The sequence below is a fragment of the Pygocentrus nattereri genome, chromosome 23 (assembly GCF_015220715.1).
Source record: "Pygocentrus nattereri isolate fPygNat1 chromosome 23, fPygNat1.pri, whole genome shotgun sequence".
Lineage (NCBI taxonomy): Eukaryota > Metazoa > Chordata > Actinopteri > Characiformes > Serrasalmidae > Pygocentrus > Pygocentrus nattereri.
The window spans coordinates 8,019,742-8,044,371 of NC_051233.1; the positions used below are offsets into that span (position 1 = coordinate 8,019,742).

General features: G+C 39.1%; 1 protein-coding gene across 1 annotated transcript; it reads right to left on the reverse strand.

Moving 5' to 3' along the window:
• Positions 1–6,103: 6,103 nt before the first annotated feature.
• Positions 6,104–24,630, reverse strand: si:dkey-251i10.3 (uncharacterized protein LOC553498 homolog). Its single transcript, XM_017702908.2, has 14 exons — positions 24,392–24,630; positions 22,773–22,875; positions 21,315–21,385; positions 20,733–20,946; positions 19,471–19,626; positions 17,205–17,324; positions 15,929–16,023; positions 15,405–15,528; positions 14,487–14,564; positions 13,989–14,379; positions 10,507–10,949; positions 8,935–9,119; positions 8,075–8,174; positions 6,104–7,284 (listed from the first exon to the last, which is right to left on the reverse strand). The coding sequence occupies exons 1-14, from the start codon at positions 24,397–24,399 to the stop codon at positions 6,985–6,987; spliced, it is 2,388 nt and encodes a 795-aa protein (XP_017558397.1). The 5' UTR covers positions 24,400–24,630; the 3' UTR covers positions 6,104–6,984.

Below are 24,630 nucleotides of genomic sequence, written 5' to 3' on the forward strand. Positions count from 1 at the left end.
GTCAAACTACAGCCAAGTTACTGTGAACAGAGACGCATGGATATATTCCCCAGGTGGGACAGACTGGACAGTCCTCTGGCAGCTGGCTTTAGAGGGAAATTTGTGCTGAGTCACAGCGGCATGAAAAAAAGGTTGATTTCTTTCATCACTTCTCTCCCTTCCCTCATCCACTATTCATTCCCTGTCAGGTGAAACTCCTGCTTCCAAGAAATCTCCTCACTGACAGAGAGCTTCATGCTCTTTTCAGTAAAAACACAAAGAGACTCTTTGTTGTGTTGAAAATTAGCCGAAAAAATGCAGATTTTACTCCTCAAAATCCCATTCGTTCTTTTCCATATCACACCAGCCTTAGGTGACGACAATCCTCTAAATATAATCCATCCACTTAACAAACCAAGTCCTGACCATTAGAAATCAAGCCCCAGTGTGAGGTCATGTCTAAAGATACTCAGTTCTACATACTCAAGTAATATGTAAATACACTCGATTTACATATAACCACTTTATTGCCAGTAAAAGGTTGGACCCCCTTTTGCCTCCAGAACTGCTTTAATTCTTCGTGGCACACTTTCAACAAGGTGTTGGAAACGTTCCTCGGAGATTCTAGTTGGTTATTTGAGTTCCTGCTGCCTTTCTATCATCTGGAACCAGTCTGCCCATTCTCCTCTGACCTCTCACATCAACAAGGCATTTTCGGCCACACAACTGACCGCTCACTGGATATTTCCTCTTTCTTGGACCGTTCTCTGTAAACCCTAGAGATGGTGGTGCGTGAAAATCCCAGTAGATCAGCAGCTTCTGAAATACTCAGACCAGCCCGTCTGGCACCAACAACCACGCCATGATCAAAGTCTCTTAAATCCCCTTTCTTCTCCATTCTGATGCTCGGTCTGCAGTTCAGCAAGTTGTCTTGACCACCTCTGCATACCTAAATGCTTTGAGTTGCGGCCGTGTGATTGGCTGATTAGCTATTTGTGTTTACAAGCAACTGAACAGGTGTACCTAATAAAGTGACCCGTGAGTCCTGAGTATTTTCAAATGATTATATTCACAAGAAACGTGATCTACTTTTTCCATTCTAGTCGTAACAATTAGTTTCTCATTCTTGTTTTTTTAGTTAAACGTCATTCTGCTGTGTTGGATCAGCTCCTGTTCTGATTTACTGTTACTCACTCCTCTCACTGTAGCTTTTCATTTTAGACCAGAAAGAGAAGAACAGACTCTGACAAACTTCAGTACCTAATGCTGGACTAAGAAGGACTAAGTAAGTAATGGACTAAGAAGTTCCACTGCAGTTCTAGAAGTTACTCGCTGAAGACCTGCTTATGCTGTAGTTCAACACAAGTTGTTTTATTGGCGTGTCAGTTGAGTATATAACAATCATTCATAGTAGGTACTGTATAATTTTTAGTACTGATTAATTCATAATCTGAATATTTCGTTGTAGATATTAAATGATTTATAATAGGTACGTAATAATTTATAATAGATGCTGAATGATTCATAATTGTTACTGAATAATTGATTAATCGAAGGTACTGAATAATATGTATTAGGTATTGAATAATTCATAGAAGCTGTTGAATATTTATAGTAGTCAGTGAATAATTCATAGTAGATACTAAATAATTCATATTAGATACAAAATGGTTCCTAATAGTCAGTTAATAATTCAGAATAGATATTTAATCATTCTAAGTAGATATTAAATAATACATAGTAGTTATTATTGAATAGCACATCCAAAGCTTAACAAGTGAATAATAAGCCTCAAAACAGCCTTAATTCTTCATAGCATGGAGTCCACAAGATGTTGGACACATTCCTTTCAGATTTTAGTCAAATTTGTCATGTGCACTTTCATGCTGTGAATCTTTCATTCTACCGCATCCCAAAGGGTTCCAATCTGGTGACTAGGAAAGCCACTGAAAAACACTGAATTCATTGTCATGTTCATGAAACCAGTTTGCTTTGTGGCACAGTGCATAATCATGCTGGATGTAACCATTGGAAGATGTTAAATTGCTGCCATGAAGGGAAACATATGATCAGCAACAAAACTCAGATAGGCTGTGGCATTCAAACGATGATTGACCAGGCTGTTTTTGAGCCTGTGCCTACTGCTGCCTTAGTTTTCTGTCCTTAGCTGACAGCAGTGGAACTCAACATGCTCTTCTGCTGTTGTAGCCCATCCACCTCAAGGTTTGACACGTTGTGCATTCTGGGATGCTTTTCTGTTCACCACAGTTGTACAGAGTGGTTGTCTTACCGTGATCTGTCAGCTTGACCCAGTCTGTCCATTCTCCACTGACCTCTCTCATCAACAAGGCGTTTTCGTCTGCATAACTGCTGGACGTTTCTTTCTTTACTGCACTAAAGAGCTCTAGACACTGTGGTGTGTGAAAATCTCAGGAGATCAGCAGTTATAGAAAAGCACAAACCAGCTGGTCTGGCACCAAGAATCCTGCCATGATTAAAGTCACTGAGATCACATTTTTCCCCCGTTCTAATGGTTGATGTGAACATTAACTGAAACTGATGCCTTTGTCTGAAAGAATTTATATATTGCACTGCTGTCACGCAATTGGCTGATTAGATAACTGCATGAGTGAGAAGGTGTACAGGTGTTCCTAATAAAGTGCTCGGTGGGTGTATTAAAGACTGAGTGTGTTTGTGAAAGACTGTGATGATGCCAATGGAAAAATATCAATAAAAACAATAATGAAAATGATCAAAACGTATTACCTTAAGGGATAGTTACCAGAACCAATCAGATTTACAAATAACATCAGTAACCAGTAATAAAATCTTTAATAAAGTATTCTGCTCACTGTCACATTTGCTACAATTGCATGCAAAAGTTTGGACACCCCACCAAAATACATGTGGTTGACTTTCCGAGTGTAAGTAAGTGAACACATCCTCTACAGCGAGCACACCTCTGTACATTTCAATGCAAAACTACTGTTTATTTACTGATTTTAACATTTTTCTTTAGAGGATGTTTTAACTTCAACAAACAGATCAACAAAACGTCATTTGAAAGGAGACAAACTTTACGACGAGCGTAAAGTTCACTGAACTGTCTGAATGTGTATCCTGTATCATTCTGTGAATGGCGCCGTTGGTTTACCTCAGGGTGTATCATATCACTTCAGGTTTTATTTTTCCCTCTTAAGCTCCGCCCATGCTGTCTGCACCACATGAGACAAATCCAACCCCTATTTCCATTCGTTATGTTACATGAAACTCCCACCAAAAGGTTCTGAGAGGTTAGAAATACGTACACTACATGGACAAAAGAATCGGGACACCTTCACATCACACCCACAGTAGGTTTTATGACCCATTCTAATCCATAGACATTAATATGGAGTTGGTCCCTTTGCGGCTATACCAGCTTCCACTTTTCTACACAATTTTGGAAAGTGTCTGTGGGAATTCTCGCCTATTCATCCAGAAGAGCTCAGATACTGATGTTGGACGAGAGGGCCTGGCTTGCAATCTCTGTTCTAGTTCACACCACAGGTGTTCAGTAGGGTTGAGGTTAGGGCTCTGTGTGGGCTGGTGAACTTCCACACCAAACTCATCCAGCCAGGCCTTTATGGACCTTATTTTGCACAGCGAAAATGTTCTTCCCCAAACTGTTCCCCCAAAGTTGGAAGCACACAATTGCCCAAAATGTCTTGGACTGCTTAAGCATTAAGATTTCCCTTCAGTGGAACTAAGGGACCTATAGACCAACTACTGAAAAACAACCCCACAGCATTATTCCTCCTCCAACAAACTTTACAGCTGTCACAATGCAGTCAGGTGACGTTTTCCTGGCATTTGCCAAACCCAGACTTGTGCATCTGACTGCCAGATAGCGAAGCATGATTATTGACTTCACAGAGTACGTTTCCACTGCTCCAGAGTCCAGTGGCGGCGCTGTGCACCACTCCATCCGACACTAGGCATTGTGCATTCTGATCTTAGGCTTGTGTGTAGCTGCCCGGCCATGGAAACCAATTTTGTGAAGCTCCTAATGCGAAGTTCCTTTGCTGAAGTTGATTCCAGAGACAATTAAGAACTCTTTAGTGAGTGATTCAACAGAGGACAGACACTGTGCGCTTTAGCAGAGTTTGTGTGTTGTACCGCTTCGTGGCTGAGCTGTTACTGATCGTAGATGCTTCCATTTCAAATTAATAGCACTTACAGTTGACAGGGGCAGATCTAGCAGGACAGAAATTTCACAAACTGACTTGTGTAGAGTGACATCCTATGATAGCACCATCTTTAAAGCCACTGAGCTCTTCAGTACGACCCAGTTTGCTGCCAGTGTTTGTGTATTGAGACTGCATAGCTATATTAATTCTATCCAGCTGTTAGCAATTGGTGTGGTTGAAACACTTGAACTCAATAATTAGAAGCGGTCTCAATACTTCTGTCCATGTAGTGTATTTTAGTAAATCTTTCTAAAACCATTGACAGAATTCTTCCAGAAAGAATAACGAGGTGTAGAAGTGGGAAATACATCGTTATTGTGATAATTACATGATACTCTGTTCTGAGTATACAATTGGCATAATCAGCACTTCTAGAAAACTGAACATCTGCATGGATCATAAAAATACAGGTTTAGACCAATTACAGAGAGTCTGTAACATCAGCCAATGTAGACTAACTGCATAAACTGCATAGTAACAAAGTAGCTAATTGGACGGCAGCCCATTATGACATCACCTCATATGCTCATTCATATTTGGCAGAATATTAATCCTGTTTTGTGCTACAAGAGCCATGAATTAGATTTAAAAATATCATCGCACTAACTCTTAAAACGATGGTGCTTCAGGGGTTCTGTAGTAAAGAAAATGGTTCTGTATAGAACCATGAACACTCAAAGCATCCTTTTCATGATGAAGTTTTTTTGCATGGAGAAAGGGTTCATTAGATTCATTGTTCTTAAAAGGAGTTCTATATAGCACCAAAACGGTTCTGCTATTGGCATGATGTCAAGCCTGTAATAACAGAATCCTTTTCAAATAAGTTCTATATTGAACCATCTACAGCACATTGTCAATCAATCTGAAGAACACTTTCAACATGAAAAGAATGCTTTAATCATAGAAAAGGGTTCTTTGAGTGTTCATGGCTTTATGTAGAACAATTTTCTTTACTAAGGAACCCCCTAAAGAACCATCATTTGTAAGTGAGTAGTTTTTCAGCCTTTTTAAAGTGGTACAGATTGTGCAAAGGTCTTCAAGTATCATGACATGTTTTCCCCATTTGCCTCCTCTCTTAATGACCAACCACAAACAACCTTTAAAGGTGAATGCCACCCAAGAGTTTTTGAAGATGGAAATTATGCTAAATCTGAAAATGTTTTCTTTGGGGATCATTTGGCCCAACAACACCCTGCATGGTTGACTGTCTCCATGTCATGCCTAACAACGCTTAAAGGATAATTCTACCAAATTCAAAGGTTCTCCATAAATCAGTGTTTAAGATGTAATCAGTCATTCAAAACACCAGGCTCTTCTTAGTTTTTATATGGAATGCCGATGGTAAAATAGTAGAAAATGTGAAATAATCTGGGCACTCTTTGTCCTAACATTACCCTGAATGTACTGCTCCACCATGCATGGGAAAAAATAGGTTGTAAGCCAAAATCACAACCACTGACCACAATTCTGACTTAAGTTTCTCTCGAACTGAGCATTTCACACCAAACCGCTCTGAATGACTTTTAAACATTTGTCTTAAGTTAATGTGTCTTAAGCATTTAATTATGCAGATATTTTCCTCTTTAAATAAGATAAATACTGCTGTTTTGGCTTAATAATAATAATAATAAATCATAATCATCAGATAATTTGCAACGATGGGGGTGGCAATTTTGTTAAATAAATAAAAAAATAAGGAAAAAAAAGATTCTTACAGGAAACCAGATTACTTTCTCTTATCAAATTAAATAGTCCCCTTGTCCAAAGTGATAAGAATAATTGGTTAACGTAGTGGGCAGAAATGGAATATTTAAATAAGACATGATAAAAAATGTCTTACTTTTTCTGGAGTAACTGCAGGAAAAAAACTGCACCAGAGGCAACAGAACAAGGAATGATGAGTATGAGCAATAACAATTTAATCAGGAACCAGTAACATGAACAGAGACACATAGTTAAAGGGCCCATATCCTACATTTTTCCTGTATTTTATTTTGTGCACCAGAGGTCCATAAATGGCATTTGTGTGGGATTACATATCACAAACAGTCATAATACATCCTTACATTGTTTCCCCAACCTCTCTTTATCCCTTAGACTGTTATTGGTACTGTACCTTTAAGACCAATGTATGCAAATGAGCTCTGTTCTGACTGGCCACCCCATATTGTGCTTCATTCAAAAAGCAACCCAGGCTGAAACACTCCTTAAAACCTCAGCGTTAACCTGCTGTAGGCTGAATGAAGGGGATATACTGTTTGTACATGCATGGTTTCTGTGACATCACAAAAACAAGGAATTCCAAAACAGCTTAATTTAGCAGCTTAGATTGTATATACAGAATGCAAAGACTGGCACGTGAATTTGTTTTGTAACTTCAGCAATGTTTACATACTTCCTCAAACTGGTTACCTTTAAAAAAGCAGGGGAAAACTGTATGACGTATGACACAGAAGGGCTTAAGGGACACAGAAGACGCAGAGAAAAAAAAAAAACCAGCAAATCCTTTATACTCTCTGCTTTTTTATAAGAAGTAAATAAAAGGTAGAGTTGGTTCTACAGAGAATACTGAAAAAATATCATTACTTTAAATCTGTCCTTAAGTACAGAAGAGGCTGTTTAATCAATGTCTTTTTATTCCTTTCTTTCAGTGTGGTTCACTGAAGACGACTCATGCTCAACAGCCATGAAATCCAAATCACTATAACGCATGGCACCGGAAAACCAGCCCGTATCACATCAGAATCGCCAGCCAATGCTTGTTTTCTCTCTTTCTCTACTGTCTGCTCTTCTTCTTCTTCTTCTGCAGTGGGTTTCTTCTTCTTGCTTTCTTTGTCTCTTCCTCCACTTTCTCCCCCAGCACGATGGTTGCTCCACTCCCTGCCCCGGAGCTTTCCTTCACTGGCGGAAGGTCCTCTTTGCTCATGGGCTCGATGATGGCACCCATTTTGGTGACCACTTTGGGTGCAGTCAGTTTTCTGAAGGTGGTCTGCGTGTTCCAGGTTTGCCCGACTGGAAAGCGGACGCAGCTTTCGAACTGAGTGCTGTTCTGGAAGGGGAACGGCAGCTGACTGACCTGCAGGACACAGCAAAGAAGGACACAGTGAAATCATTTGAGGTACACTGCCAAAAGTATGTGGACACCGGACCATTGCAACTACATGAGTTTCTTTGACGCCCCATTGCAAAAACATGGGGATTAATATGGGGTTTGCACCCCTCCTTTGCAGCTATAACAGCCTCCACTCTTCTGAAAATGCTTTTGGAGAGTATCTGTGGGGAATTTGTGCTCATTCATCTAGAAGAGCATTTGTAAGGTCAGACAATGATGTTGGATGAGAGGGCCTGGCTCACAATCAACACTAATTCATCCCAAAGGTGTTCAGTAGGTTTGAGGTCAAGTCTCTTGCAGGCCACCACTACAATCTCAGAGGAGCTGAACCATTGACTGTGTGTGTGTGTGTGTGTGTGTGTGTGTGTGTCTGTGTGTGTAACATGCAAATACTGTTGCTCTCACTGGATGTTGCTGATGAAAATTAGAAACTGCTTTCACTCTGTGGAAATTGCGTAATTATTTAGTGTTCCGGTTATGCATGAAATCAATGTAACTGAATTACTGAAAGTAATAAACTCAATCTGACAGGCTTATTTTGTCCAATTATACAGAAATAACAAAATGCACTGCTTTTAAATGGAACAGTCTTTCTTCAGGAATAAATTTAAGAAAATAAATGCAATTACTAGCAATTAATTACACAAAAGAACATGATTAATCATGATCAGTTATTTGAATTGTTTGACAGCCCTACAATAAACACACATATCTCAGGGTGAATGCCCTGAAAACCGATGAAGCTTCTGCTTACCTGATGGTTGGCTACGGAACTATTCCTCTTTTCAGAGATGATGACATCAGGCAGGTTCTGATCTTTTCTCAGAGGAGGAGCAGGCGCTTTCAGACGAAATCTAAAAAACATGATGATGGAAGCAAGGCTGTTAGAATTCTCTTCCTATGGAAATGAATCCTACATTTTTCTTAGATTACATTTGAGGTCCACTTACAACATTTGTGTGGTTTTATGTACCAATGACAGTCAATTCATTGTTAACTGACTTCTCTGTACCCTTCACAATGAAAAAGGCTCTTTTTGTTACTGCTAAATCTCCACTGTTGACTAAAAACCTCATTATTTCCAAAAATGAAACTTTACAGGAGAAGCAAAAAATCTTAACTTATAACAGAAGTTAATGCAAAAAAGATTTTATTAAAAGTCATTTCATAGCATTTTCTGCTTGTCTGTTCACCATGAGACTCGTAGCAACTTGAGAGTGCAGCTGGCATCTCAAATCATGAAAAAATGAAAAACAACAAAAGACAGAGATGCAAGGTTTTATTCTGACAGCAGCGATATGTAAATGAGCTTTGTTCTAACTGGCTGCCCTGTATTGTGCCTCATTTAAAAAGCACTTCAGGCTGAAACTCTCCTTTTAATTTCAGCTGGGTTAATAAGCAGAAATGTAGACATTGGTTTTTGTGAGATCACGGTAACAATGAATTTCAAACAGGCTTTTTTGGAGCTTTGTTACCATATATGGACATATGGGCTTCATGGACTAGGGACTGAAAGTATAATGTCAATACTAGTATTTTGTCTATATCGTACAGCTCTATTAATCAATGAAGTGTGTTCACAGTCTGTTGGCCAGAAGAGATTTCAATACTCACTTTCTGCGTTTGCGCTTGGAGGGTTTGAGGCCGACACCCCCCCACTCCCCCCAGCCGGGCAGGGTCAGGTCCACCACTTCTGCCTGCCCTGCCTTTTCCTGCTTCCTTTTGTCTTTTAGGAAGTCTGAGATGACATCATCTCCTGCAAAGGCCTCTTTGATGATGGCTGTCTGCTCTGCATGGACCTGAAGGTAAATGTAAAGGGTCAGATTTCTCATATTTGTCTATACAGAAATGTTCTGATTTTTGATCCCTTTTTTTTTAAATCAGTAATATTCTTCATTAATAATAACAACAAGTTTAAATAATTGAAATAATTTATAATACCAGTAAGAAACAAAAGAAATTTGGAGGGGATTTGGGGACCCTTCTGGTGAAAATCTGCAACTGCACACAACGTTCAAGCACATTTTGTAACATGGGTTGTGGCCCGGATTGCAAGTTGCGTTGAGCTGGTGCGAGTGGATCAGATCACAGCAGTGCTGCTGGAGTTCACTGCTGGAAAGAGAATAGTCCACCAGGCAACAGCACCCTGTAACCACTGATGAAGGACTAGAGGATGCAGCAGCAGATGAGCTATTGTCTATGTCTTTACATTTACAAAGTGGACCAACAAGGCAGGTGTGTCTAATAGAGTAGACAGTGACACAGTGTTTAAAAACTCCAGCAGCACTGCTGTGTCTGATCCACTCAGACCAGCACAACACACACTTAGACAGCACCACATCACTGTCACTGCAGTGCTGAGAACGATCCACCAACCAAATAGTACCTGCCTTGTGCTGGTCCTGACCCCTGAAGAACAGGGTAACAAAGTATGCAGAGAAACAGGTGGACTACAGTCTGTAACTGTAGAACTACAACGTGCTCCTATATGGTAAGCGGAGCTGATAAAATGGCCAGAGAGTGCAAAAAAAACAAAGGTGTACTTACTGGTCAATTACAAAGGTTGCAAACTTTGTCTGTACTTTAGCCCATGTTTATACATAAGTGTTTCATAGTGTCAGAAACCACATAATCAATTCTATTATAGATTACTGAACACCTCCACACGGCTTGAGACAAGTGTGTGATGACTGAGGCATGTGGTTAGCACCAAGCTTATTGGTGGGGTATAAGATTTCACTGCTTATTAACTACATTAGCCATGAGGCTCCGTTGTAAAATGAAAGAATCACCAAAGAGGTCTTGGTTTTAGATTAAACTGACCCTTATTAGCCTCACAATGGGGAAATTTCACTTCCATATTTAACCCATCTTTGCAGTCAAACACCACATACACACTAGTAGACACACACTAGGGGCATCCATGGTGCCAGGTGAACAGTTGGGGGTTAGGTGCCTTGTTCAAGGGCACTTCAGTGACATATTGTCGGCTCAAGGGAATGAACCGGCGACCTTCCGGTCACAAGGCTGTTTCCCTAACCTCCAGCTTATGACTGCCCCCCTGTTGTTGGTCGACTATATTTAGAATGAGGTATATCTATAAGTACCGTTCATTTAAGAAGCATCAAACATAAAAAAATCCTCAAAAATGAGGAAAAAAAAAAAACTCCAGATCACTTCACTAACCTCCTCTTCCTCTTCTTCCACCACAGTTGGCGCTAAAGGCATTTTAATGACTTTGGCCTCTTTGGTCAGAACTTCGTTTGGGTCAATTCCTTTTTTCTTCTTCTTCTTCTTCGGAGGCTCAGATGTGGTCTCCATGCTGGGAGCAGGTGTGGCCGATGCGGGTGCAGGTTGCGTAGTGTCCATAACAACGTCCTGCTGCAAGGCCTCCAGGTCGTCCATGGTTCGGACCCGGACGAGCCCTTCGTCCAGAAGCTCGGCCTCTTCGGCCCCAGTCTGCTCCGGCACTGGGGGCACGCTGCTGCTTTTCATCAGTCTGTTAAAGAGGCTGTTAAACTCAGAGACGACGACTTCTTCTTCTTCCTCTTCTTTATCCTCATCATCTGAAATTTGTATCACGTTCTCACCAGCAACCTCTTCTGCTTCAGCTACATCCACAGGGATCACTATGGGGAAAGAAATGGGAAGCTTTGCAAATGATGACCTTTCATTGTATACACATTTTTTATGTGATTATTGAAAGCGATTGAATGAAAACGCATTAAAAGGGCCCATATAATGGGCCCGCCTACAGCAGCCTACAGCAAATTTGCCCCGCCCACTCGCACGAACATTTTAAAGAGTGTTTCGGTCCGTATTGCTTCTGAATGAGCCACAATGCAGAGAAGCTAACTAGAAGAGCTCATTTACATATGTCAATCAGTCTTAAAGAATTAAACAGTTTTATTGCTATGAATAAAGAGGTTGAAAATTGTCATGTGTACTGTTTTTGCACATAAAACAAATGTACACAATACGGAAAAAAAAAAACAAGAAAAAGGTTTAACGATGTGTGACTTTTTTTTTTTTTTTTTACATCTAACTGATCTCATAACATAAATAATAAGATTTTACCCAGTAATGTCATTGTTGTATTTGAGTAAATAAAGTCTGACATGTTTCCAAAAAATACATGCATATTTTAAATCATGTGCATTTTTTAGCCTTTTCCTTAGCCTACTTATAATGTAACAGAAAGAGTACAGTGAAAATAATGTTGGGTAGTCATATTGGTAATTCTTATATTGCCTCATGAAAATCCTGCCACAACAATGTAATTGCATTATTTTCCCGTTAAAAATATTGCCATATAGTTTGATGCAACAATTCAATTCTCAAGTATTGACAAACAACAAAATCAAATAAAAAAAAAAACTGTGACATTTAAAAAACATTACTGATAATTGACATTTAATAAATGTTACTGATAGTTTCCATCGCCTGCATCGCCGAACAAATCAGCTTTAAAATGTTTTTCACAAAATCCCCCACAGACGAGAACCTGTCTATTGTGACGTCTGACTAATGCTACCAGAAAGGAACACAGGAGGTAAAACCTCTATGGACAAGCTTTTGCTAAAGGATATTTCTATCTTTGTATTCCATATTCTCAGACGTGTATCTGTGCCACACCCACAAGGCCTTTCCTTTCACTAAATAAGAACACAATGAGAGGAGTGCGTGTGGAGCCGAGCTCGGAACTGGTCAGCATTTACACAGATTTAATACGCATTATTAAACTTAATTATCAATTAATTATCAAGCCCTTTGTGAGTGGAATCAAGATGTGCTAGAGCCTCTGAGTCATTGCACACATCTCACCAGCTAATTATCAAGCCATCTGTGAGCTGAATGAGTTGGATTAGGTGCGTTAGTGCGGGGAAAGCAGTAAAGTGCGCAGTAATTCACACTGGAGAAGGGAAAAACACCAACATCAAGCATGCAGAGTGCATATCAAGAAGGGATCACAAAGCACGATTTCTCATTAACTGGTAACTGAAGTCAAAAGTGAAATCAGGGATGTTAGATCTGTGAGACAATTCTCACTACTGGGATGAATTAATGCAGCTTTAGGTGAATTTCGTGGATGACGGCCAATCAGATTGTTGAAATATGACACGATAAGCCCAAAAACCATGTTACAAGTCAGGACTGAGAACAATATTAGTGAGCAGGATGTATAGTCATATGCAGAAGTGAAAATAAGTTGACACATTATCTATAAATATGGCATTTTTCTGTAACTTTTAATGACGAGTTTAATGAGAAAAAATAAACATTAAATGTGCCACAATTTTGCATATTTCATTTTTCTCTAAAATGTTAATGAGCTTATATCCTACATTATTGTTGAATTTGATTACTGGTCCTTTAAGACTGATGTTTCTCCATAACCCCTGTTCTAGTTGGTTTCCATGTAATGAGCCCCATGCCAGTCACCTTATAGAGCCATGTTCACCTGAAGAGTCAGTTTCAATGATGATTCAGGGTGTAACAGTACATATTGTGTAAAACTAAATACTTCACTCTTCCACACAGGTTGGTTTGATTAAAATAAATAAGAACTTCATCAGAACAGAAAAAATAATCCCCAAAAATTACAACCACCAATTGCTCTTCAGACAAAAAAAAAAAAAAAAAAAGCAGTCATTTGAGGGTGGATGTGTCTATAGCACAGACCCCACTGCTCTGCCCTGCCCACTGTACTATGGTAGACTGTGCAGAGATGTTAAATGATGTATGGTAAATAAGAAACTAGTGTACTACAAAAATTTAACATTTTTTTTAATTTAGAATTCTTCACAGAAATTTTCTTGCTTTACACCTTGTATGTAAATAACGTCTATGACAGCGGTCTGCAACTAAAATAAAATAATCCTCCTTTGCAGTAAAATGAAGCTCTGCTGATCGTTCAGCAGTTTAACTGCTAATTCACCCTTTAGCCCTGAAGGTTGGTGCACAGTCTGCTGGTTACCATAGCAACTCAGAAAACAGTTAGACAACAAGCTAATAGTTAACGAAATGGCAAAGAGAGATATTTAAGACAAACATCGATGATTTGGAGATGGATGGACTAATTTGCATTTATAAATCATTTATAAATGTGATCTATAAATCACAACGGCTGGTTTCCTGATATGTTTAATCTCCTACAAGAAACTGACAAACATGATGAAGCCTGAAGTTGTCGTCGGCTTCTCGTTCAAATTGTCCCGTTCCACCTTAAATGGTGCAGCAGTTACAATTTCAGGCTGTTTAATTTGAACGAGAAGCTGACTTTAGCCTCATAAAACATCAAATATTGAGAGACATTTTACAAGAAACTGTTCAAACTTTTGACGAAGACTTCCTGCCAGAGATGTGAGAAAAGTAGATACAGCTGCTTTTTATTACTGTTTTAGCCTACACTACTATTTCAGCACATACTGAGACATATTTACAGCCAAGATGGCAAAGCAGACATAAAATACTGTGGTTTTCAAGGTGATTTGATTTCTGTTGAAAGGACAAAATGGCTCTTCGTAACACTTGAGTTGATGACCCCTGACCTGTGTCCATTATTTTTGTATAAATCTTTAATAACGTGTTTATTAAATGATACCTCAGCTTGCTAAAAATGGCTAAAAAGTGACGTGGTTTCGTAAAACACAGTGAAAAACGCTCACCCTGCTTCTCTTCTTGTGGAACTGGAACCAAATCATCGTCTTCATCCTGCCGTAACTTGCGCTTCCTCTCAAACTCCCTCAGCAGTTTTTCTTCCTCGTTCTCCTCCTCTTCCTCGTCCTCTCGCTGGCCGTTCTGTCCCTCATCTTTAGTTTCAACTGCCGTTTCCGTTGCGACAGCAGTGACCTCCGGCTCTGAATGCTCCTGGGTCAGCTTGCCCCTCATCCAGGGGTTAACAGAGTCCAGGATCGGCTCAGGATCATTCACGAAGTCAGGAAGAGCGTCCGCTTCTTCGACATTTCTCTCCTCATCATCATCATCGTCAGAAGGCACCACAAGCTTCTGAGTGAGCTGCTTATTCATCTCCAGCTGTTCCTGCATGGCTTTACGAGCCTGAAACAGAGGAGTGGATACAGTATAAAAACAAGCAGGGAATATAAACAGACACTTTATACTCTGCAGCTACAAGAATAAAGAACATTTTAGATAACTTTCCTTACCGCATCATCATATTTCGCCATGATGGCCTTTGACTTGGCCCATTTGCCGCTGTTTTGATGTTTCAGCGACATCCTTTCCTGAGAATCAGAAACAAAGTCTTTAGAATCACTGAAATCACCAAAAACGTTCACAGTAGGGCTGCAAAACACTGACTGTACATCACTGCTATTGGAATAAAACCTTGTAGCTCCATTTTTGGCAATCAAAAAACAGCCAAAAAGACAGCAAAAAAGTCTTAACATTTACATTTACAGCATTTAGCAGACGCTCTTATCCAGAGCGACTTACAAGAAGTGCTTTGTCTATCTAGAGAAAGTATCTTTGCTAGTTACCAATATGTTAGAGAGAAAAACAGTCCTGAGCTCAGATACTGCTAGAAACAAAAAGTCACTGTTGATACAGAGAGAAAAGGAACAGAGCTGAACACAGAACTCTGCAATACAGTAAACTACAATACACAGTGCCATACAATAAAATATAATACTTGAGTGCAGCACAATATATTGCAAACAATAGTTAATCCAATGCTCATTCATCTGCTGTGTAAAGAGATGTGTCCTCAGCAAGAGACTCTGCTGTACGGACAGCCAGTGGGAGTTCATTCCACCACCTGGGTGCCAGTACAGAGAACATTCTCAACGCTTGTCTTCCACGCTCCTTGAAGGATGGTGGGTCAAGCCGAGCTGTACTCGAAGCTCGAAGGGCTCGTGGTACAATTCGAGGTTTCACCATTGGATTAAAATGATATCAAATTAACATTTTAAAGGAAGATCAGTATTTAGATTTCAAAATTATATCAAATAATCAACTGTGCTTAATATGATCAAAGACACAAAACTTAGGCTAAAAAACTTTCATGAGTCGAGTTTTATGGGCCAGTTATGCTCTTATATAATGCAGGGTTCTAAACTGCAAACCTGCATCCTGGACAGCTCCATCTTCTTCAGCTCCTCCAGAGCGCCGGCAGGATCCGTCTTCATCATCTCATCAAACTGCTTCAGAAACGCCTTCACCTTAGCCTTCTTCTGAAGCTTATGATACCTGGGAGAGAGACAGAGATAGAGAGTAAGGAGAGAAAAGACAAAATAGAGGGAAAATCAACCAAATGAAAGAGAGTGAGAATAAAAGATAGAGATGTGAGGGAAGAGAGAGATAAAAGGGAGAGACAGAATAAAAAAAGAGGGAACAAGAAAGATAAAAGGAGAGAGTGGGGAGAGACACAGGAGACAGAGAGAAAAAGAAATAGAAGACATGAAAGAAAGAAGAAACAGAATAAAATACAGAACAAGAAAAGTGATAGAGATTCAGCATCTGCAGCTCTTGTTAAACAGTCTATTATTTTAAATAACTGTTAATTCACAGCAACAACTCTGGAATCACGACTGTCAGTGAAGTTTCTCAGCAGCTCCGTTTGACATGTGATCTGAATTTCCTCACTCACTTCTTGCTTTTGATTTTTCTCTCTCTCCTGGCTTTGGCCTCGTAGTAAGACTGGAGCACTCTGGCCTTTCGGAACTCAGCTTGACGTATCTTCGCCTGCAAAACAAACCGCACTGTTACACCAAGCGCGATCAGCAGCCCAAAATCTACTACATCCCAAACGCTGGATCACCAAACGCTGAACTTCAGATAGTTAACAACCGTGAACGTGCATTCACTGGCCATTTTATCAGAAACGCCTTCCAAATAGCTGCCCAGTCTCATTTTCCCCCTCGCCCCTACCACTTAGCCCTACCCCTCCCTTTTGCGCATACACGCCTTGGGGTAGAGTGTCCTGATTTTGCTGAGAGGGAAGGGCAACATGGCCCTCCACATGGAGGTTTTTCAGAGTTACACTCCAAACAGTGATGGGCAAAAAGATAAACCAGCAGGATGGCTGCACAAGAGACCAAAGAAACCAATAAATGTGAGAATTTTCTCTCTTAAAAAAATGATGCTAACCACTGTATTATCTTATGTATGTTTCATGTTTGGTCCTTTTCTTCATATCAAGCGTAAAAAATGGCTTGTACTATACTGAAGTCTTGTTAGCTAGCTGGCTAAATTTCCTGTTCCACCTTAAACGGTCTAACAGTTCTGAAGCCTGAGGTGCTAAAATGTAACTGGTGCACCGTTTAAGCTGAAACAGGAATTCGTAAGAGAAGCTGGTGAACAGCTGACTTCAGCTTCATATCACTGAAGACTTAAGGGTCAGTGATAATAAATAACACCCACCCCCTTTTTTTAAGGCATACGATGCCCTAAATGTAAGTAAAGCCCAGCAGCGAGGTTGCTGGACTTTACCCTCCTCTGCAGACCGGCAGGGTCGTCTACAGAGCACCACAAGTAGTCTGTTAATGAACTAATGTTCCTTTATTTTGGGGGTCCCATTTCACAGGGAATATTTCAACCACTACCCTTTTTAACTCCGTTCCAAGGGGCAAGACGACACTAGAAAACAAGGGGTAGGGGTAAAAATAAGAAATGCGACTGGGCCTCACTATTAACCTTGTACGATTAACCTTTTATGATTGTTAATTTTTTCTGTACAATATTGCTATATTTGACTGCTGTTTCTGATCCCTATATTCCACTTGATGTCATATCCCCCCAGTTACCGTATTACTTCATGTGAGCAGGCAGTTATCCAAGCATTTCACTGCTAGTTGAACCGTGTATGACTATGTATGTGACAAATAAAACTCACATCAGTACGATAAAGCCATTGTTAGTCTCACCTCCTCTAGACTCATAGCCTTGATGGAAGCTTCCTCTGCTGGGGTGAGCAAGGGGTCGTGGATGGGCTGATTGTTGCTGTGGAGGAGGCTGAAGATCTCCTTCTCCAGTGGAGTTTTAGCCTATCGAAGAGAAGAAATCACCTTGAAGTTCTCCCTTTCTGCCAGTGTAGCTGATCAGTAAAGCATGGAGGACCAGGTAGAAAAGAAAAGTATATATGCTTCACCGTTATATTTCCCCGCCTTTTCTGGTGGCAGCATACCACAATTAGCTTATAGAAATTACTTCTTTTTTCAAAATAATGACTTACTATCCTGAATAATTTCAGTCTAAATACGGATTATTCTAGGAAGTCAAAATCTTGAGAAAATAAGTACTTCACTGATTTGGAAAACCTTGTATCTCCATTTTTGCCATTTTTCAGCTTCTGACATAAAAATACTCCTTTTTTTCATTATTTTCAAAAATTTTGAAAATACTCCTTTTAGTAGCTGTCCTTTACATTCTGTGTAAATTTCATAATAAATGGACCAAAATAAAAGACCCAAAATTTACTTGTGAAAAGTCTGGGTCCATTGACTTACATTAAAGGAAAAGTGTTTTTTTCCTTCTACTGTAAAGTTATAATTTTGGAGACATCAGCAAATTATTTCTAGATACTAAGTCAGCACTTTGAGAATAGTAAGTAATTATTAAATGAAAATACATCAATGTTTAGATGCAAAGCCAGGTTTTTGACACACCACCTACAGAGCAGGCCTGGGCGTCCACAGCCAAGACATGTTTGGTGTCTGAAGTTTGCTACTTTAGGGCTACGTGGCCCCGGCCCACCAATTACCATCATGCCTAAATCATCACAAACTTACCTCAAACCATGGAACTCTTCAGTAATCAGAAGCAAATATTTTTACTTAACTGAGTATGTTAAACATACAAAGATTTTTTCTTGCTGAGTGCAAACACGTATGACATACAACACTGAACAGAACAGACAAACACACAGGTTATTAATGAATACTAAGGAACAAAAACATCAACTCCAATCAAGCCTGCAACTGTTTTACTTGATTTTAGGTCACTTTTAAAGTGATTTTGGGTGTTTCATTTTTATTATTTGATTTTAATTTACTTTAATATTGCAAGCTTTTGTTTTACATCCTTTTTTCATTGTTTTATTTATGCATATTTTATCATATTCATTGAGTTTCTATATTTTTGTAATTTTAATCATTCATTTGATTTTTTTAGGATTATTATTATTTCACTTTAGCATTTCATTTGTATTTTACTATTTAACTTCCCAATCGCTGACTTCTGTATTGGCTCGGCTACACTGCAAATGAGGATCTCTCTCAATGTACTACAGGTTTTAATCAAGGTTGCTTAACTGAAACATGCAAACATGCAATATATAGAATACAGTATACAAAAGCCAGTGTGAAAGGAATGTTTACATATGCAAATATGAATATCTATACATACAGTATTAGATTAAGATTAAGAGACCCTTATTAGTCCCACAATGGGGAAATTTCACCTCCGCATTTAACCCATCCGTGAAGTGAAACACCACATTCACACTAGTGAGCACACACACACACTAGGGGGCAGTGAGCACACTTGCCCGGAGCGGTGGGCAGCCCAATCTGCAGCACCCGGGGAGCAGTTGGGGGTTAGGTGTCTTGCTCAAGGACACCTCAGTCATGTGCTGTCGGCTCTGGGGATCGAACTGGCGACCTTCCAGTCACAAGGCTGGATCCCTAACCTTCAGCCCATGACTGCCCCAAGTATGCAGGTCTGTGCAGACATATAGTATAATAATTATATACAGAGTGAAATGAACATTTGTACAGTTGTGCAAATAAGTATTACATTACATAGGAGTTATAATGTAGACAGTAGGAGGGTTGTTGGTTTCAATCTAAAATTAAAGTGCATTAAAGTGCATCTCTAATAGTCTTGATTATCTGGTTTCTAACACACTGTTGTCTAAAAGAATAAAGCATGGACAAAATTCAGACTTCAAAAGTTGTTTTTGACTCTTTGATGTGTCCATGTTTACAGATAGCAGTGTGTCATACAGTGTCAAAAAGTGTGAGTGTGTGATGATTTACTTTTAAAAGTTGCACACTGTACACTTAGAGGACTTACAAAGTTGCTGTCATTACTTACAAGCTGCTGCTGTCGCAACACTCTGAAAACTGACATATTTATTCTGATGGATAAAAAAATTCAGAAAAACACCACACAAACTCAGAGAGTACACACCTTCCAGCCGGCCACCACTTGCTCCATGCGTTTAGGTCCTGTTGGGTCCTGCCTGAGTGGGAAGACCAGCTGCTCTGCCTTCTGGTTCTGAGTGATAACAGTCTCCCACCGGGACACCTCCTTACTGCTCTTGTCATATGCCACCTCTCTCTGGATCTGCTCAGAGACAGTTACAACACATCAGCACACATAACTAGAGAGTTTCTGATCTGATCTGAAATATCAGTATCAGCGCTGACCGAGACCTTTAGAACAGGTTTATTACTATACAGATTATTATACAGACCTGCAAACATGATTTAAAAACTACAAAAAATTATTCTGTAACTGCTATTAAACTAGCATATATGTTATATCTTCTTCTTCTTCTTCATTCGGCTGCTCCCTTTAGGGGTCGCCACAGCATATACGTTATATATTTGTAAATAAATGCCTCAGTCTTAATCATACACTGAGTTAATTCTATTCGGTGTCTATTATAAATTCACTAAAAATTCCTGTGAATTTTTCAGTAATCACTATGAATTATTTAGTCTACTATAATTTTTAAATAACTTATGAATTATTCAACAATCATTATGAAACATTAATATCAGCTATATAAATCCTTCACGCCTCTGAATTATTCAGGATTAGTCAATAATTTATATGAATTCTTCAGTAACAACTATTAACTATTCAGTAACTATAATGAATTTATTCAAAACTTATGAATAATTAAGTATCTACAATAATTTCTTTCACAATCACTATGAATTACTCAGGATCTACTGTGAATGATTCAACAGTTTCAAAGAATTATTTAGTATGCACTGTTAATTATTCATTAACTATTATGGATTATCCAAATGGCTTACTAATTATTAAGTATCTACAATAAATCTACCATAAATACTATGAATTATTCAGTAACTACTAAGAATTATTCAACAATTTCTAATAATTATTTTGTATTCACTATGAAACATTCAGTAACTATTCTGTATTATTAAATATGTTCTAAGAATTACTCAGAAACTAAGAAACTAGTAGAAATTATTTAGCAACCACCATGAATCATTCAGTGTCTTCTATATATTATTCAATAACTATTATGAATCATTTAACAAGTATTATGAATTATTGAAGTTACTGATCATGATGCATCTACTATGAATTCTTCGATAATCACTATGAATTTTTCAGTGTCCACTATGCCTTATTTAGTACCTACAATGAATTATTCAATAATTACACAGGCAACAATTATAATGAACACTGACCTTCTCTGTCTGCTGTTTGCTCAGTGGCAGTTCCAGTGTCTCTTTGCGGTTCTGCAGATTCTTTAGCTGCTGCTTGGTTTTGTTTGGTGCTCCAGGTGTTTTGTCCATGGTGCCCAGCAGGTCAGAGAGGTTGACCTTTTCACCAGTTCCATCTGCGTTGACCGAAAATTCAGAAACCTGCACACTTGCTTCTGACCGCTCCGTCCGCTTCATCCTGCAGGCAGGAGTCAGGGTGAAAAAGTTAGGAAATATTTGAAATATTCAGAACTGCACTCAAACTGGAAATAATTTATTCATGTCTTGACTGTCCACTACTCATATGCTTGAAAGAAAGTGTCTCCTAAATCTCTGAGCTCTGAGAACAAAATGTCATAACTCTGAAATGGTAACTTTACAAGGGAAGGAAAACATTCTCAACTAAATTTAAATTAAAGAAGGAGAATTTATTGCAATTAATTCTGGAACATTTTATTGGTCAATTTCTCTGGAAATGTTCACACCATGTAAAGGGCAGCTGGTGTTTTCAAATTATGTAAAAATACAAAAAAACCCCCAAAAATAACAGATTTATGGGATTTTGACCTTTTCCTCTTCCCCAGAGAGCTGATGGCCTCCAGCAGTTTGGCGTGTTTGCTCTCATCATCGCTGCCATCCTGTACAGATACACAATCAGCACATACATAGTATCCTTAAACTACAGAAATACACACCTCAAAGGTAAGACTTTCAACTGCACTCCTTTAATCCCTTAAACCCTAGGTTTCCTATTCACCTACTAATCTGAATACTTATATTTTACTTATACCCAAATTTCCCTTTGTAATCAATAAGGAATATCCATCATTCATTATGTACTATATTTTGTATTGAAAATTAATTGCTGACCACCTACTACATTTTTTTTTATTTCTATTTTGAATTATTAATTTACCCTGTGAATTATTTAATATTTACAATTTTAAGTATATATGATGTATTATTTAGTATTTACTATAAATTAGTCAGTATTCACAATGAAGTGTTCAGTATTTACTATGAATTATTAGGAATCCACTATAAGTCAGTATTCAGTATTTACTAATAATTAGTCAGTATGCACTATGAATTATTCAGTATTTACTGGGAATTAGTCAGTATCCACTATAAATTGTTAAGTATTCACCAAAAGTCATTATTCACTATAAATTATTCAGCATCCACTATGAATTATTGAGTAACCACTATGAAGTATTCAGTAACCACTATGAAATATTCAGTATCCACCATGAATTAGACAGTATCCACTATTAATTATTCTGCATCCACCATGAATTAGTCAGTATCTACTATGAATTAGTCAGTATCTACTATGAATTAGTCAGTATCTACTATGAATTAGTCAGTATCCACCATGAATAAGTCAGTATCCACCATGAATAAGTCAGTATTCCCTGTGAATTAGTCTGTATTTACTGTGTATTAGTCAGTATCCACTATGAATTATTCAGTATCTAGTATAAACAGTATCTTCTATGGATTAATTAGCATCAACTATGGATAATTCAAATACCTTTTGTGTAAATGAGATGTGTGACTGCTGGGATGGGCTCCAGCACCCCCCTGTGACCCTGAGGGAGAAGCGGCTTAGAAAATGGCTGGATGGATGGATGGATGGAGATATATGTGTGTGTGTGTGTGTGTGTGTGTGTGTGTGTGTGTGTGTGTGTGTGTGTGTGTGTGTGACGAACCCTATTAACTTCTTGAATTTTGACGAATGTCAACTCAATGCAAAGTTTCCATCCTAATGAACTGAACTGTGAATCCTGGTCAGTTATCATTTAGAAGTCTTTATTTTTAGTTTTAAGAGTGAGTGTTGAGGTGTTAGCCAAGCCTTTGATGTGTCGTTAGCCTGATGACTCATTACTTGTTGCTTATTACTGCAGTTCTCTTGTCTTGAAGGGATGAAGCTCTTGGTCAAAAAAAAAAAAAAACCCACCACCAAAAAAACCACAAGTGTCTACTGTCCGTGGCCAGCAGCTTTGATGACGGGGTTGGTATTACCTCCTCCTCACTGGCGCTGATGATGTGTTCATCATCTGGGGACAACTCCTCCTCATTGTTACCACCACCCGCCATCGTTGCTGGAACAGCTTTAACACCTTTTCTGTGGGAGGGGAGAAAACACAATTCATGCCTGTCGTTAAAGTTATGAAGCCTTATTTTTGTTTATATATGGATTTTCAGCACGTAAACAAGACAATAATCTGCTACCTGTCATTCAAATCTCCCCGGCTTACATACTTACTCCCACACTGAACAAACTGCTTTAAGGTGCACCCACTGCTGACACAGGACTACAACAGCTTGTATTATCTCCACAGAAAAGCTCTGGCCAATGCAATGGGATGCTCTGGAGTAGCCACACATGAACTTAAGGTTACCATGTCCAATGACAACTGTGGGCTAGAGGAAGGGGTGTGAAACAAGGACGCACTATGGGAACTGTAATTCAAAGGCAGTATCCAATATCTGTCTTGTAAATGAAATGTCCATACATAAACATTCATAAAATTTAGAACCAGAGTCACCTTTTAATTAATCATTTAATCACAAAGAAATATGACATTTATATTTATTTTTACCCAATTTTCACTACCAATTCCACCCCCTAGCTAGGTCTCCAACATCACACTATGCTGCAAAGCTGGGTGGGTGAAGGCTAGTATACCATTCCTCGAGACAGGTAATGTGACATTACTAGATGTCTCAATATGCTTGGAGGAGACAGCTAAGTGCTAATTCTGTTATGTTATATACCCTCATTGGCCATTATCTGAGAAATCTAAATGTTGGTCCAATCTGTCTGATAACTTTTGAGCAATTATCTGTCGACATTGATATGATTCTGATATCACTGTGCTTTCCTAGTATAATGCTCCTTCAGCATTGGGCTGCGGAGCAGTGGTACTGTGTTCTCTGAAGTGATGGAGGTCCATCCTGTAGCTTTGGGATGATCTGCAGTGACCCAGAACTGACCATCCAACATCAGTCTCCGACCTCACTAATGCTCCGTCAACTCCTCACAGCAATGTTCCATCATCTAGTTTAAAAACTTCCCAGAAGAGTATAGGTTGCAAGGGATGTTGCTTTATGACAGTTTTAAGACATGATTTTATCCTGTTTTTCTTTATTCATTGTGGAGGGATACATGCAGAATGCTGTGGGGCAAAACCTTTTTTTTTTGACTTTCCACAACTTCACTATCATCAACATTCCATATGAAATCTCAGAAGACACGTGTAGGTTCACTGGTGGTTCTGGACAGTAAATAAAACGGTTGTTGTAGTCATGGCGACCCCTGGTTCCCATCACCACCACTGTAAAGAAATCTCTCTGTACAATCAACGATTTCACACCAAACCACTCTGAATAACTCTGCTTACATCTCAGCCACTTAATTATGCTGTTTTTTTTTTTGAAAATCGTCTGAATTTCCCTTTAACACATCTACCATTAACATTTAAAGGGAGTGACAGGACTAATATGTAATGATTTTATCGTCTACATTTTAAGATTTTAAGCCCACATTTCCTTCCAGCGCATCAGCCAGACAGTAACAGCGCGGGCAGGTCGTGTGTGGTGTGTAAAGCGTTCACAGACTAAAGGACAAACTTACGGACCTTCTCATCGTGGCTCCGTCTCCGCTGGGTGTCCTGCAGGCCACGTGTCCGCAGAGAAAGCGGCTGAAACGTCTGCACTCCGCTCGGAAATCACACGACCACGGGTTAGTTTACGGGTCAACGGCGGCACAACGTCGACACCGCCATTAATTAAGAAAAAACAGCGCCTTTTCTTTTTAAAACGGCGTCAACAAACTGCAGCTTCAGTAGCTCTCACAGCCGCAGCTTCGCCACTGCAT

Excerpts from the sequence above, each read along its gene's own strand:
- si:dkey-251i10.3 (XM_017702908.2), bottom strand. Across the intron at positions 20,947-21,314 it reads TCTCTGGGGAAGAGGAAAAG|GATGAAGCGGACGGAGCGGT; the intron begins GTCAAAATCCCA and ends TCCTGCCTGCAG. Across the intron at positions 14,380-14,486 it reads TGGCGAAATATGATGATGCG|GCTCGTAAAGCCATGCAGGA; the intron begins GTAAGGAAAGTT and ends CCTCTGTTTCAG.